This window comes from Haliaeetus albicilla, chromosome 12 (genome assembly GCF_947461875.1).
Source record: "Haliaeetus albicilla chromosome 12, bHalAlb1.1, whole genome shotgun sequence".
NCBI classification, from domain to species: domain Eukaryota; kingdom Metazoa; phylum Chordata; class Aves; order Accipitriformes; family Accipitridae; genus Haliaeetus; species Haliaeetus albicilla.
The window spans coordinates 21196232-21210530 of record NC_091494.1 but is presented as its reverse complement, the minus strand read 5'-3'; the positions used below and the strand labels follow the sequence as shown (position 1 = coordinate 21210530).

General features: G+C 42.1%; 1 protein-coding gene across 1 annotated transcript in view; it reads left to right on the top strand.

Annotated features, from left to right (window-relative positions):
• AKAP13 (A-kinase anchoring protein 13) overlaps positions 1-14299 on the top strand; it is a 227727-nt gene that overhangs the window by 48954 nt on the left and 164474 nt on the right. The window contains exon 3 of the mRNA XM_069798474.1: positions 2858-2988. Within this exon, the coding sequence (XP_069654575.1) occupies positions 2968-2988 (21 nt within the window). The 5' untranslated portion in view covers positions 2858-2967. The remainder of the gene's footprint in view (positions 1-2857; positions 2989-14299) is intronic.

Genomic DNA, 14299 nt, shown 5'->3' with positions numbered 1-14299 from the left:
TCCACAGGGCCAGTTAACTTGTCTTTTTAAAAGTTTAAATAGCTGTAATGCTGTCCTTAAACTTTCTTTCCCTCTCTTTTCCCTAAACATGTTTCAGTAATTCATCAGTGGCATGGGTAATTTCCGCTTTAGCTGTCTCAGTACGTAGGGAGCGAGACTATGAGCAATCTGCCATCAAATAATCCTCTCCTAGCAAACAAGATGGATTTTTTTCTCCTATTTTTATTAAATCCAAGCAGAATAGGTTGTGTATTACTTCAGTGAGCACTGTGATATCATGACTATCATGACTACAGGCCCTTTTGGGCAGAAATTATCCAGAGTTACAGGTCAGAATATGGGAAAGTTGGCAGAGCAGTGTAGGAACCTGGTTGCTTTTTACAGCTTTCCTTATGAAGATACTGTATGTCATCATCTTCATGTGATGATACAGAAAATTTTTTATTTGTAAAACAGTATGACCTCACCTGCGAAACAAAATTTTTAAACCCATCCTTTTAAGATTCAGAAAAGAGGAGCTACATCAGTGTTCATCTGCACTTGGTAATGATTTCCAAGTAGAGGAAGAGGAGCAGAAGAAATCCACATGGGGAAATTCTTCTTCTGAAATGGATGTGGTTAGGCATGTGGGAGTTACCCCATAGCAGTTTCAAAGGAAGCAGAAATCAGTTCTTTGGGGAATTGATTTTTTTTTTTTAAATGTGGTCAGCCTTACTGATTGTGCAGGCTCTTTACATATGGAACTAAAATGTATATCTAAGACTTTTTAATATTCTTTGCTTCTTCCTGTAGCAATCTAAAAATTCCTACAGAATAAAAGCAAACAAACAAAAAGCCCAGAGGAAGAATTTTATGATCTGTGTTATTGCTTTTTATTGCTAGGCCAGTTGATTTTCTCCACTTGCTAATACTTTCCAAGTCATGAGCATCCAAGTGAGCTTTGCATGTGTGTCTCCATACACACACCCTCATTCCTTAGCAGATATGATGAAAAACCTGCAGTGATTCACAGCATACTCACTATCTATTTTAACAGTGTTAGCCATACCCATATTGCTTGTCAGTTCAAAGGAATAGCAGTAAACCCTGCTTTCTCTGCCAAAATATTAGAAGTATGGTAATAAAAGCCAAGTTATCCGTGTCTCACAAATAGCTGAAACCACTGTATTGTTGTAGTATATGCCCTGGAGAGAGCAGTTACTTGGGAGATCAATATGGGACGGCTAGTAGGAGCCTTGGGTTAATGTTGCTTGCTTAACGTAGTTAATGATTGCTTTATCAAACAGTAACTGTCTTTTAAAATGTGGTCCTGAAAGTAATACTACAGGAATGCCGGAGGGAAGTTCCAGTCTGTTTGTTTGTGACTGCGAGGATGGTTTTTACTGGTTAATGAATCCAAAGAGGGTTTGTGCCCTCTTGACTGGGATTTAAGAGTTCAGGTAATTCCTCTTTCAGCTCCAGTAGTTTACCATAAGAATGTAATTCAGAATGTATGACACCGCAGTGAAGAAATTAATGCACAATCCTAATACTTTAAGAGGAGCAAGAGAGTGAACTTTTTTCTTTTTTCCAATTTGGCCTATGTTTAAATATATATATATGTAGCAAAATGCCTTTTATCATGCAGTACCCTGTAGTGCCTTGCAAAATACTCTCCCCATTTCTCAGGAGGAACCCACCAGCAGAATGGATAAAAGAGACTTTTAGCAATAAATCTTAAGAAAACATTGTGTAAAACTGACATTGAGGTGTTCAGGTGATGCTGTTCTTGTGTAGATGAATAAGTGACATTTGTTGTGCAATGCATCATCTTCCAGTGTTGTATGTTCCCCAGCTAATTCACACAATACAACTGATTTCCTGGCCAGTAACTAGTTTTGCCATTGTTACTTCTGTGCTTGTAATTGCACTTTGAAGTCAGCAGGTTGGCTCAGGCTGTGAGATTCCCTGATTACGGATGCTTTCCCAGTGGGGAGAGCACAGGGGCAGACTCTCCTCTATCTGGTAAAACAGGAGGAGGCAGTCAGTGTGTTGCGCTTGCATTTGGTGATGTGTGTGCAGCCACAACCTTTCCTGGTGTGGTAACCAAATGATGGCCTAAGGTGCCCTGATGACTTTGATTTAGCTAATAAAATATCCTACAGCATTTAATAATCTAAAGTCCAACCTGGGCTTTTCTCCTCTTGACATTTAATTCACTTCAACTGCTCTTTCCAGCTGTGCTCAGTAGACCAGGTTCATCCCTATGTATGAATCTGTTGAGTAGATTTTGGCCCAGAACAGAAAATCAGCCTGTGGAAAAGTGCAGGCAACCTAGAAGGGTTTGGCAGAGACTTGCTGGTAGATTTGGGCTTCATCTGCTGGCCGTCAACTGCCATTGTCTACTTTTTGATGCTTTTGTTCCTTTTAAAATATCTTGCCGTAAGGGAGTTCACAAATAGTTAGATGAAGTCTATCCTGGAGTGGTTATGTTTAAGACGGTTGTAAAGGACTTAAGGCCACCTTAGAGGTTTGGGATACGGTGATGGACAGCGGATCAACAGCTTTGGTGATAAACCAAACAGGAGGACAGTAGTAAATACCACTCAGCAGCACAGTTATTCTTAGATGGTGCCAGATGCCCATGTGGGTCTATATATAGCCCTATACTTTGTGTGGTCATTGCCCCATGTTTGCCCCATGGAAGCCTGTGGTGGGTCACCACATGGGACTGCTGCGGGAGGCAATGCATGCCTCCCATATGGCTAGCAAGGTAGAGGATGGTTTCCATCCCCTTGGTGAAGGTGTTGCAATGCTGGTTTGGGTGCCATGCTGTCCCTCTTACCTGGTGACTCTTGTCTTCTTCCCTCTCTTCTAGGAGCTGAGCGTCGTGACCTGCCCTCATCCTCCTCCTTGCTTAGTGTGGGAACGACCTGAAGGACATTTTGGAGCCACCTGTACTGCTTCATGCAGTTAAAGTAAGGTTACATGTTTTGGCAGCTCTTTCAGGTACAAGTAAGGGTTGGGGGAATGGGTTTGCCCAGCTTACCTGCTTGACAGTGGAAGGGGATGTTGATATCAAAGCACATTTTAAGCAAATTTGACAAGTTATTTTGCCATAAAATACAATTTCTTTACAGTGGAAGCAAAAAAGAAAAGGAAAGGGGTATGTGGTCTGGCCCCTTGCATCAACCATATACCATGGTGTAAAATAGCACTTAGAGCATCAGCTGTTTTTCCGCTATTATTTCAAGATACGACTTTCATGTCCCTGGGGCAGGCACATGGTTACGGCCTGAGGATTTCCATGGGAGCCAGTCAGGATCAGAGCTCAGGTCCTGCCAGCTGCTGGTCAGACGTGCCTCCCGGTTGGCACAACAGCCATCTGTCTGTCCTGGAGTGGTTGTGGTGTTGAGGCTTCTGGGTTTGTTTTTCTGTTAACACCAGCTTTTTGGTGTGGTGAACCAGATCAGGGGATGGATCTGACCTAAAAGCGAATATATGGTTATTGCAATACTGACGGTAGCTGTTCTGACTCATGGTGTTACACCCATTCTCTCCAAAAAGACTTGAATTTGCAAAAACTGTTAGCCTAAAGCAAAGAAACTGTGAGAGTCTTGCTTGCAAATGGGCGCTTGCCATGTTTGAGCTCTGTCGAGGGAGGGAAGAAAACCACCGCAAGCTGCCTCTTTTCTCCTCCCACTGTCTTTAACCTGTTTACCTTCTGCAGTGTCTCACATTTTCCATGGTCTTGCCTGAGAAGACTAGTGCCTTAATGATACTGGGTCCAAATCATTTGGCATTGCTGAGCTGTAGCAACAGCTGGGTGGGTTAATCATAAATTGCTGTTACTGTGGAGAGACAAGTATTTATTGTAATTATTTGGATTTCCTCTTTTCAGTGGAGTTGGGCAGGGGAATTATACCTATTTTCAGAGCTTGACAAAGAAGTGAAGTCTTTGGCAAAATTATGAATGAAACCTGCTTAATTGGGAATGAGTAAGGGCTGGCGGAGAGCTGGTCTCCAAGTTCATCATGAATGTTGGTGCTTGTTAGCCAAATGTATGTTTAAAGAAGGAATGCTTGACACCATTTGCTGTGTAAGAGAAGCAATTTGTAGCTTGATTTGTCATATAGTTTCTTGCTGCTAATTTCTGGAGCGTGGTGAGCTTGCAGCAAGCAGCGCTTGCTGCTGAGGAGGGTGCCAGACCCTTCCTGGGGGTAACCAAGGGGAAGACTTCTTGCACAGCAGCAGCAGCGAAATCTCTGGGGAGGCCCAGCATAGGCAGTGAAAGCTGCTTCTTACCTGACCTCCTGCCTGGGAACTAGCCTCTGCATCATGTCTGATTTCTGGGTGTGCCTGCTCTGGATGATCTGGAAAGAAAAGGCTAAACAGGAGTGTAGGAGCAGCATTCTCATACCTTTTCCTTTTTCTGCCTGCTGGTCTAGTATTTCCATAATTGTGCTTATAATGATAATCTTTTCATTTCATTCATACAGTAGTTACTGCTTAATGAACTTCATGTTAATGAGCTCTGTAACATTTAAAATAGCTGCATAACTTGAAAAAAAAGAAACCCCAACAAAAAAACCAAAAAAGCCACAAACCCCAGTAATAAAGGGACGTATTTCAACTCCCCAAGCTTAATCCTGTGTTATAACATAATTGCAGAGAGTTGCCTGGCTGGCAAACAGCTGCACAGCATGGGCTCTCGGTTCTGCATAGCTGCTTGTCCCTGAGCTGGAGTAATAAATGATTTACTGGGGAGGCTGGGACCTGTGGGCACTTAACCTGTTCGATTCCTGAGGGATCAGTCTGAAAGGCTGCTTTGTAAAGGCAGTTGAAAGAAAGAAATGATTTCAGGTGCAAAGTGGGGTGTCTCTGCAAAGTTTGCTTTTTTGAGTATGAGCTAGCTGCAGAAAGGCTCGAACCCAGAAGGTGGGGTAGTGGAATTGGGAAGAAATTGTGCCTATCTGGATTTTTATTATTGATGCTTTAATTTAAAAATCAGATTTGAATGAGTATTCTCTCTTGTCAAATTTAGAGGTATAACACTTTCTGTTGCTTAGGGTTTTACCTTCGGTGGGGCATTCCCTGGATGTGCAGGGTAATACACTGTCCTGGGAACAGAGCTGCAGCTCTAATTTTTCCTCTCTGGGGATGCAGTACCAAGTGACTCCATCATTGCACTTGCTAGGTCAATGATGTGCATTTTTTGAGACTGTCGTGCCTCAGAAGGGATGCTCCAGTAAAATGAACATGTTCTGTGACTACCTAAAATATTTGTTAGGGGAGAACGTTTTCCCATAGTTTTGTGAGTTGAAAGAAAAGGAGCACTTAAGAAGAAACAGTTTTGCAGTGGCAGATGTGGTTGTGCTGTACCACAGGGAGTGGAGTTAGTACAAGTTCTCCAGTAGGAGACCTGAAGTTTCTGATGAAGCTTTCCTCTTCTGGAAAAAAGTGCCAACCAGGCTTTCCCTGAGTAAGTCTGCGATGCCTAGAGCTGCAGAGCAGGAGCATTTGCAGAAGGGAGCCTAAAGGGAAAAGTGAGTCTGATGTATTCTTCAGAGAGGAAAAGCACATTAAAACATTAGGCACCAAAGCTGCTCTGACTGAGATGAGAGTGGAGGCGTCCCTTGGATCTTGGTCTTGATGCCAGTTTTTCCAACTCTGCCTGTGGCTTTAGCAGTTAAGCCTGGTGCACGCACTTATGAAAATACATGTTGGATAACTACCTGGCTCACAAATGCTAGGAAGTATTTAATAATATTTGTCAGCATAAAAAAGGTGCGTGTTCCTTTGGGCCTCATGAATTGTTTTCTACTCCAAGCCTGAATTTTTGGGAATGCAGTGCAAGTGCTGTGGCTTGGGGGGTACAGAGAGAATCAGGGCTTTATCACTCAGCTCTAGGGCTTCAGGTTATTGGTTCTTTTGCCAAAACCATCATTGCTCAACGTAGTTCCTAAAACAACACAGCCCTGAAAGTGAGGAGAATAGTAAGGTGGAGAAGGCTGTTTTTAGGACGCATGCTATAGTCAAGAGTTGTTTGAATCAATAGTTAGAAGCTTTGCTTTCTCCCACTGCCTATGTAAGGCTGCAGGCATTTCGGTGCTAATAACAACTATCCATCATGTTTAATCTTTTATACACTAGAGTGGAATACTCCCCAAATCCTGTTCTTCCTACCGTTCTTCACCTGGTGCTGTGCATCTGGAGGCTCTGTTAGTCCCATGTAATGCATCTCTGTTTTCAAAGGTAACTAGCAAATTTCGTGATGCTTCAGCTGTCCAGCTTGATACCCTTTGGGATGGACCCCATTTCTGCAGAAAATTCTGATTTCACTTGTCCTTTGAAAATAGGGGCTTTTCAAGAATTTCCTAGTTAAACATCCAAAGTCAATAATCACTCTTAGAAAAGTGAGCTGGTTATTGTTGAGAGCTTCCCCACAATTTACTGCTATAATGTGTATTCAAATGACAAAAGTATATTGGAAGGTATAAACTGGATTTTACTCATTTGAAGAGGCATCTAGAATGTCTGCTAAGGATTTCTGGAAGTCAGTATTTGAGCCTGAGATGAAAGTCTCGTGCATACATGAAACAGCTGCCCCAGAACCTGTTGGAGGACTTAATTTGAGTATAAACATACGTGTGCTTTTGTGTACATGCTGCACTTTAATTAAAGTTGGCTGTTAGTTCTTAACTTTATTAGGATGTAGCTACTTGAACTGAAGATGTGGTCTGTGATTTTTATTTATTAGTATAGCAGCATGATAGCTCCTTTTGAAATGTTGTTTGGATTTTACAAATTGGTATCTTAAATATTGTTTGACATTTGTAATATTTTAAAGGAAAAAATTGACAAGTGAGGGCAGAGTTATGTCTTATTACAAGTGAATTTGTTGACAGTATGTGTGTATTGTAAAATGGGAAATTAATCACCCTGTGTTGATGACCCTTGGACATTTACAAAAGGCTGGCCTTTATGTTGCACAAATAGATTCCGGACACAGGAAAGAGGCTTATGACAAGAGGATGAGATCAGTTTGTATAATTAGAGCTAGCTAATAATCCTTTTACTCTCTGTTTTTCCAACTTCTACAGTATCTTTCTTTGAAATTGGGCATATGGACTGTAGAGGGATAGCTGCTGTTATCTGAGTTTTGTGAGGTGGTTTTTTATATTTACTAATGAGTGAAGAGATGGGAGCAGGGAAACCAGGTGTGCACATTTGAGAGAGATTGCTGCCTTCCTCTGCTAGGCATGGGGAATGGTGCTGCTTTTATTAACCCTACACTGCTTCATCTCTTTCCAGGCTTTGGGTAGGAATTAAGTAATCCATTAAATGATTTTTAGACAATTATGAGGTTGAGATGGTGCAAAAGAAGAAACTTAGTCCTGAGACTAAGGGTATTTGGCTAGGTATTCATCTCTGGAGTAAGACAGGGCTGGCAGAGCTGGGTAAGGGACTTACTATAGCACGGAAAAAGCTTAAGCTTATTTTTTTATGTGTGTGTGTGTGTATATGCTTGCCTGTACCTTAGCTTTGTGTTAAGCTTCGTTATTTTGGGAAGGATAATAGGATAAATTTGGGGAAGGGAAGTGGCGTGGCTGGGGGCTTGACTGGAGCGTGGGTGACCCCAGAGCAGCAGTGGATGCAGCTCCTGGGCATTCCAGCTCCCAGGCCAGGAACAGCGCTGGGCCAGTTCCTGCTGCCAGGAAGCTGAGCTACATTAAGCAAAGCGAGTTAATCTGTATCCAGAGCATTTTATTAAATCATAAGTCAATTAAATCAGTGATGCTCTGTTAGCTTGTGTTGCAGCTAGGCTCCTGGCCCCTCTGCTGCAGCATAACCTGCAAGTTGTTCAGCTGTAGCAACTCTCTGACTTCTGTTTGGTGGGCTGTTGTACGTGAAGGCTGCGCTACTGAGGTTTCCAACACCGTTAAAAGAAAAAAAGAAGGGATTTTAGGCTGATTTTGCAATTAAATAAGTTCTTTTTCAATTTCTTCTAGGGGGAGAAGGCTGTCACAAAGTTTCTTTTCCTTTTCTTGCTGTGAAAGCAATCTGTGTGCGTCTGGTTTTCTTGAGGGTGGCTTGCTGGGTTACCTCCATGCCTTTGGAGGAGAGTGACGGTAGAACCAAGCCAACACAAAACACCATTAAACCTCCTTTCCATCCCTCGCAGCCAAAAGAAACTCCTGTGTATTTGTAATTGAATGGCAGCATATGGTTTTGTTTGCAGACAGGACGCAGCTGGGAAGCAGGATCACCTGTAGAAGTGCTGTGTGAGGGATATATATATATTTTTTAAGCAATCAGTTTAGTGACAAAACATAACCTTCAGCAAGTGATGTACGTTCAGATGATTGTACACAAATATCTGGGGGTTCTTTTAGTTCTAAACTCGGTTGTGATAGTCAACACAACGCTGCAGTATCCTGGTAACTTGTTTGCTGCCACAAGTTTGAAGTGTGGTTTCTTGTTTCCTCACGTCCACTCCTTTCCATGGTTGATAGCTTTTGTTGGTGGTATTACTTTCCTATGTGTCTGCAAAATAAACTTGGGATGGGTTACTTCTAATTCCTTCAGCCTCCTATTTCTGACCAGATATACAAAATCATACATTAGTATAGCTATGGGGAAGGTCGTTCTCCATTTAGTAGTACAGTGCCTGAAAGGATATATGTTCATTTTCTGTCATAAGGTTTATTTTAGTCACTGCAATTGCAGCTACTGTATTTATACAGATTTCTCTATGCATGTTGTTGAAGAACTGGGTTATGGGTTTATTCCTCCTGCCAAAGCTGTTTGTAGGTTTTGTCCTGGATTTTTTTAGTCTCCTTTCACAGGGATTTTAAGGAGAGGGCATTAATATACCAATTAGAATCATAGAATCATAAAATGGTTCTGGTTGGAAGGGACCTTAAAGATCATCTAGTTCCAGCCTCCCTGCCATGGGCAGGGACACTAGACTGGGTTGCTCAAAGCCCCATCCAGCCTGCCCTTGAACACTTCCAGGGATGGGGCATCCACAACTTCTCTGGGCAACCTGTTCTGCTGCCTCACCACCTTCATAGTGAAGAATTTCTTCCTTACATCTAATGTACATCTACCCTCTTTCAGTTTAAAGCCATTACCCCTTGTCCTGTCACTACACTCCCTGATAAAGAGTCCCTCCCCATCTTTCCTGCAGCCCCCCTTTAGGTACTGGAAGGCTGCTATAAGGTCTCCCCAGAGCCTTCTCTTCTCCAGGCTGAACAACACCGACTCTCTCAGCCTGTCCTCATAGGAGAGGTGCTGCAGCCCTCTGATCATCTTCCTGACCCTCCTGTGGACCCTCTCAAGCAGTTCCATGTCTTTCTTATGTTGGGGGCCCCAGAGCTGAACGCGGTACTCCAGGTGGAGTCCCACAAGAGCAGAGCAGAGGGGGACAATCACCTCCCTCGACCTGCTGGCCACACTTCTTTTGATGCAGCCCAGAATGTGACTGGCTTTCTGGGCTGCGAGCACACATTGCTGGGTCATATTCCGTTTTTCATCCCCTAATACCTCTAAGTCCCTCTCCTCAGGGCTGCTCTCAATCCATTCTCTGCCCAGCCTGTATTTGTGCTTGGGATTGCCCTGACCCATGTGCAGGACCTTGCACTTGCCCCTCTTGAACTTCATGAGGTTTGCACGGGCCCATCTCTCAAGCCTGTCAAGGTCCCTCTGGATCGCGTCCCTTCCCTCCAGCATGTCAACCGCACCACACAGCTTGGTGTCATCATTCATTTTATGAATGGTGAGTTCTGGCATTCATTCAGTATGAATGAAGCTTGTGGGACAAAGTGTGTGAGCAAACCTGTGTCTCACCCAGCACCACAGGATGAGAATAAGTTATTGCAGGTCTGAACTTTGTAGGAGGACACCCAGGAAAAACACCAAACAAGAAAATATAAGTAATAAAAAAACCCCCTAACTCATTGTTTCTTTCCATTTTCAGTCTTTTTGCTACAGGTAGGGAAAAAGAATAATCAAACCCCCAAACCAAGAAGGGCATTTTTTCAAATAATTGCATTATAACAAAAAAGTAAGGAAACTGGTGATGGGTAATACAATGCAGTAATGTCATATACCACTCATAAGAAAAGGGGAATATTCCAGCTCAGTAATTCCCTTGACACTAGGGGAGAACAATAAACTTGTGAGACGTTGCTATTTTAGTTCTCTTTGCATGAAATTTGTGGCTTCAGCAGGAATTCATCTGTATAGGGCCAGTTGGTCTCCTCTCTGGTCCCCCCACTTGCTGTTTCCGCATCTTTATTTATCTTGTGTAGTTTAGAGCAGGAGCACTGTAGGGCCTGAAACCCAAACCTCTTGATATTTCTAAGCACTTCATAAATTAACATTTTGTAAAACCAGGGTGTGGGGGAGTGCCCTTGAGGACACTGTGCTTTGTTGAATGAGAAGTGTCGTGGTTTTGGAAGCTTGTTTTTATTTTTGTAGTGCAGCCATATAGAAGGAAGCAATGCAGCCCAGGAAGGAGAGTGAATACGTGCTCGTATTTTCTGGCTTTCTTTAAACTCTTTCACAGCTTATGGGTTGTTTTTTTAAAGGATGAGAATCTGAGGATTGGCTATAAGGCAGGTTGTCCCACCATGGGTATATTTATTGATGGCAATGTTACAGTACAAAAGAAATTCTGTTTATGGCTTGCTCTCGTACAGATAATGAGCATAAAGAGTTCTTCTCTAATTTCTATGGGATAAGTGTAGTTTGGACTACCTGGTGAATTGTTAGTCCAGAGCATTGAAGTCACAAAGTTTAGTCATTTCAAGGACTGAAGTCCTTACAAACCAGTGTTACAGGATTATTTTTTTTTATTTTGGTACAAAGTAAATTTTATTACATTTTAAAAAATAATAAAAAATCCTCCTTTGCCTTTTAGCTTGGTGATGCAGTCCCCCTTACAGCTGGAAAGCCATCTTCCTTTTCTCTGCATTTCTGCTTATCTATTCAAATGCTTTCCATGAGATCTGTAACTTCATCAGATTCTTTGTGTGGTTTTTGGCTGTTCTTTCCTGCCTACAACCACAAGCTCTTTATGGCTAAGACTGGGTTTTTTGAACAGCTGGGAGTGCATGGTTAAAGCTTTGCAAGTACAGATCATTGCTAAAATGAAAAAAAAAAAAAAAAAAGTCAAGTCCTGCAGTTCAGGTAAGGTTCAGCAACACTTAAACTTTATGTCTAAAAAGTATATCTAAAACTGAAGTTTACCTAAAAAAAACCCTTAAAACTGAACTTGAAAAGCTTGAAAAAGCTCAAACACTTAAAACAAGTGTATCTAGTGCATGAGGGAAAGGGGTAGGTAGGCTTTCCCAGACATACCACATGGATTAAATGCCCCTCGTCCTCTTGCTTGTTGCAGTTTTGGTCGGTCGTTGGAGGCGAGAGTGATTGTTCTTGTTTCTGTCCATCATGTAGCTCTCTCTTCTGATTAAAAAAATAAAAAAAATCCCTAAACAGACTACTCTGAGGTTAAGGTCTTAAGAGTGGCATGATGTTTTCTTTCCTTATATAATCTCCTCATATGGTTCATGGAGCCAAGCAGCCAGGAGTGGATGCTGGGAAGCATGCAGAAGCTGGGTGGTGAAACCGGCATTTGATGTAAGCCTACTGCCAAAAAGAGCAAGCCTGAACGGGGCATGATGGGAAAATTGAAAAGCCATTTTGGCAGCTCCTAGCTATGTGGTGTTCAAAGACCTTCAGCGTTACTGCTTGTGTGCGGGCTGGGTTGATCTGGAGGACCACTGGCCTCGCTTTCAGGTTTGTCCTCAAGATATACTTTGTCTGGGATGCCTAGAAGAAATAAGCCAACTAATTAAGGTTAAATTAAATGGTAGCTGGCAGTAGTGGATGGAGAGGATTTAATGCTTAGGCACTTGGTGTTTGTATCCCTTCCCACTGCCTGTGCTTGTTTGTAAACTCTTCAGGGCAGAAACTCTGTTTGCATTGACATTTTTACAGCACGTAACCAATGGAGCCCTAATCCTGGCTGAGGTTTTGGGAACCACAATAAAGCAAATAAATGCCTTTTTTTTTTTTTTTTTCTTTCTTTCTTTCCCTGTCAGGTATTACCATACCCAGAGAAATCAAGCACAGTCATTTTGTACTCTTCCATGAATTTTTGTGCAAAATAACACTGATGTTCTCTAGAAGAGACTTAAATACAACTCACTGTATTAATTCTTTAATACTTAACAGAGCAGAAAGGTGTCCTTCCCATTTTGAGAAGGCTTCAGTAGCTTTTGATTTTACTGACCTATGCACATCTTTATAATGTCTAAAACCACTGTTGCTTTTAAGAGCTTGAATGTGGACTTTTATTTCATGTCCTACTTTCAAATTTGCAAACGCAAGGGATTTCACTGTGTTATTCTAAGGGGGAAAACCTAATACAATTCCAGAAACATTGCAAGATAAGTGTCTGGATAGCTATAGAGTGTGTGATAAAACTCCCAGACATTGAAATCCAGAAGATTCAGCTATTTTCAGGAAATAATATGAATGTTTTAAGTACAGGCAATTGCTACTGGAGCAGAATCTGCTGGCTGCCATAAGGGCATGACTACTTTTGCTGGGTGGGAGCTGGGCAGGGGAGGTAGGATTTATATTTGCCTGTTCTTGTTAGTTTGGCTTTCAAGGCAGCCATTTCTCACTGCAGTCTACTGCATCTGATAGAGCAAGTGCTACCTGTCCAAAAAGATAGAAATTGCTTTCTGGGGCTCAGAGCAGGCATCAACTTGAAGGATGTGCTCCTCTAATATAGGAGAAAACACAGTTTAGCTTTTTTCTTCCCCCCGCCCCTTTTTTTTTTTTATTCCTTATTTTTACACTTAAAGTAGTCCAACTTGCTAATTAGCTATATTAGAGTCCTTATGAATCTTGGTTTGATTATGACCAGTATGGTCTGTCTTTTGTTCTCCCTTTTCTTACTGTATTAAAATTTTTTAAAGTTCTTCAGAGGCTGCTCCCTGCCTACCCACTGGTTGGAGAAGTTCAGTTGTCTAGAAAACTAAATTTAGTCCTTTGCTGATGCAGAGTAGTCATTCAGGCTTATCTGTCACTCAGTTTTTCACATATGTTTTTGCCAAAGCACTTCCTAGCAAGATAAAATAAAACATCTTCTAAACCTGCCTGTCTCCTTGCAAACTAAGTCTGCATCCTTTGAAAAATTGGAGTGACGTGCATTATGAAATGAGAAATCATTTTAAGTTACTGATGTAAGGGCTAACTAGTAAGATGGGGGGGGAATCTTCCTGCAGGAAGTATTTCCAGGATTTTTGTTTTCTTGTCTGACAAGACCAAGTGTTCAGCAGTGTCACCTTATTTCACTGCTGCTGCTGTGTACTTCTCTTGCCAAAAAAACCCAACAAAAACTGGTCATGAGTTTGAACTCACAGGCCTCCCCTTTTTTCCTTGATGAGAAGTGTCAATATTCTCCCTTCCTTACACATCAATTATTTACTTGTTTTGGACTCTGTGACTTGTGGCACTTTCACTGCAGCCAAAACCAACTCTACCACAGAAAGACGTTACTCAGTGGGAGTTTTTAATGCCAACCCATCCTTTCCTGATCCGTACATGTCTTTCTCCTCTTTCTCATTTCTTTTTACTCAGCTGCTTGTAGCATTCGCCGCATATCAAGGTGCCACGATTAGATCACTCATCAACCCCAGACCAGGGAAAGAGACAGATAACACACACAGTGTGAGCGCCAACTTCCGCCTTTTATTGCGCAGTCAATTCCTTTTATACTAACAAGGGTAGGCAGGATTACAGACACATCACAAGGCTGCGACTAACCCTCTAACTTTCCGTGACATCGTGAGATCTTCCGAACGCCGAACCCTACAGCTGCTATCGCGCATCTGCCAGGGAGGTGATGGAACAGGACAAAATGGTCTGCACTTCTGTTGGATGGCAAAGATCAGAGGATGCCATCTCACTTTATTCCTTGAATTACAGCAACCTAAATGCTCTGTTGAGGACATGCTCTTCTGCAGCTGATGTTTCATACAGATCTTTAGTAACTTCAGTGCAGCCTGTTTGAGCTAGACAGCATAGGAAAGCTCTTTTTACTGGTTTCCACCAATGGTCTTAAAAGGAACATTCTTACTAATACTGATATTGTCTTCTCCATAAAAAAGGACTGATGACAGACTTCATCAAAGGAGCTTGGGCAGTGTTCGCATGTTGGGACTTTCAGCTAAAATGTCTTGAGTGTATCAAGTGTGATGTGTAACATGACAGCTTCTCACTTTGGATAAACCCAGCGGAG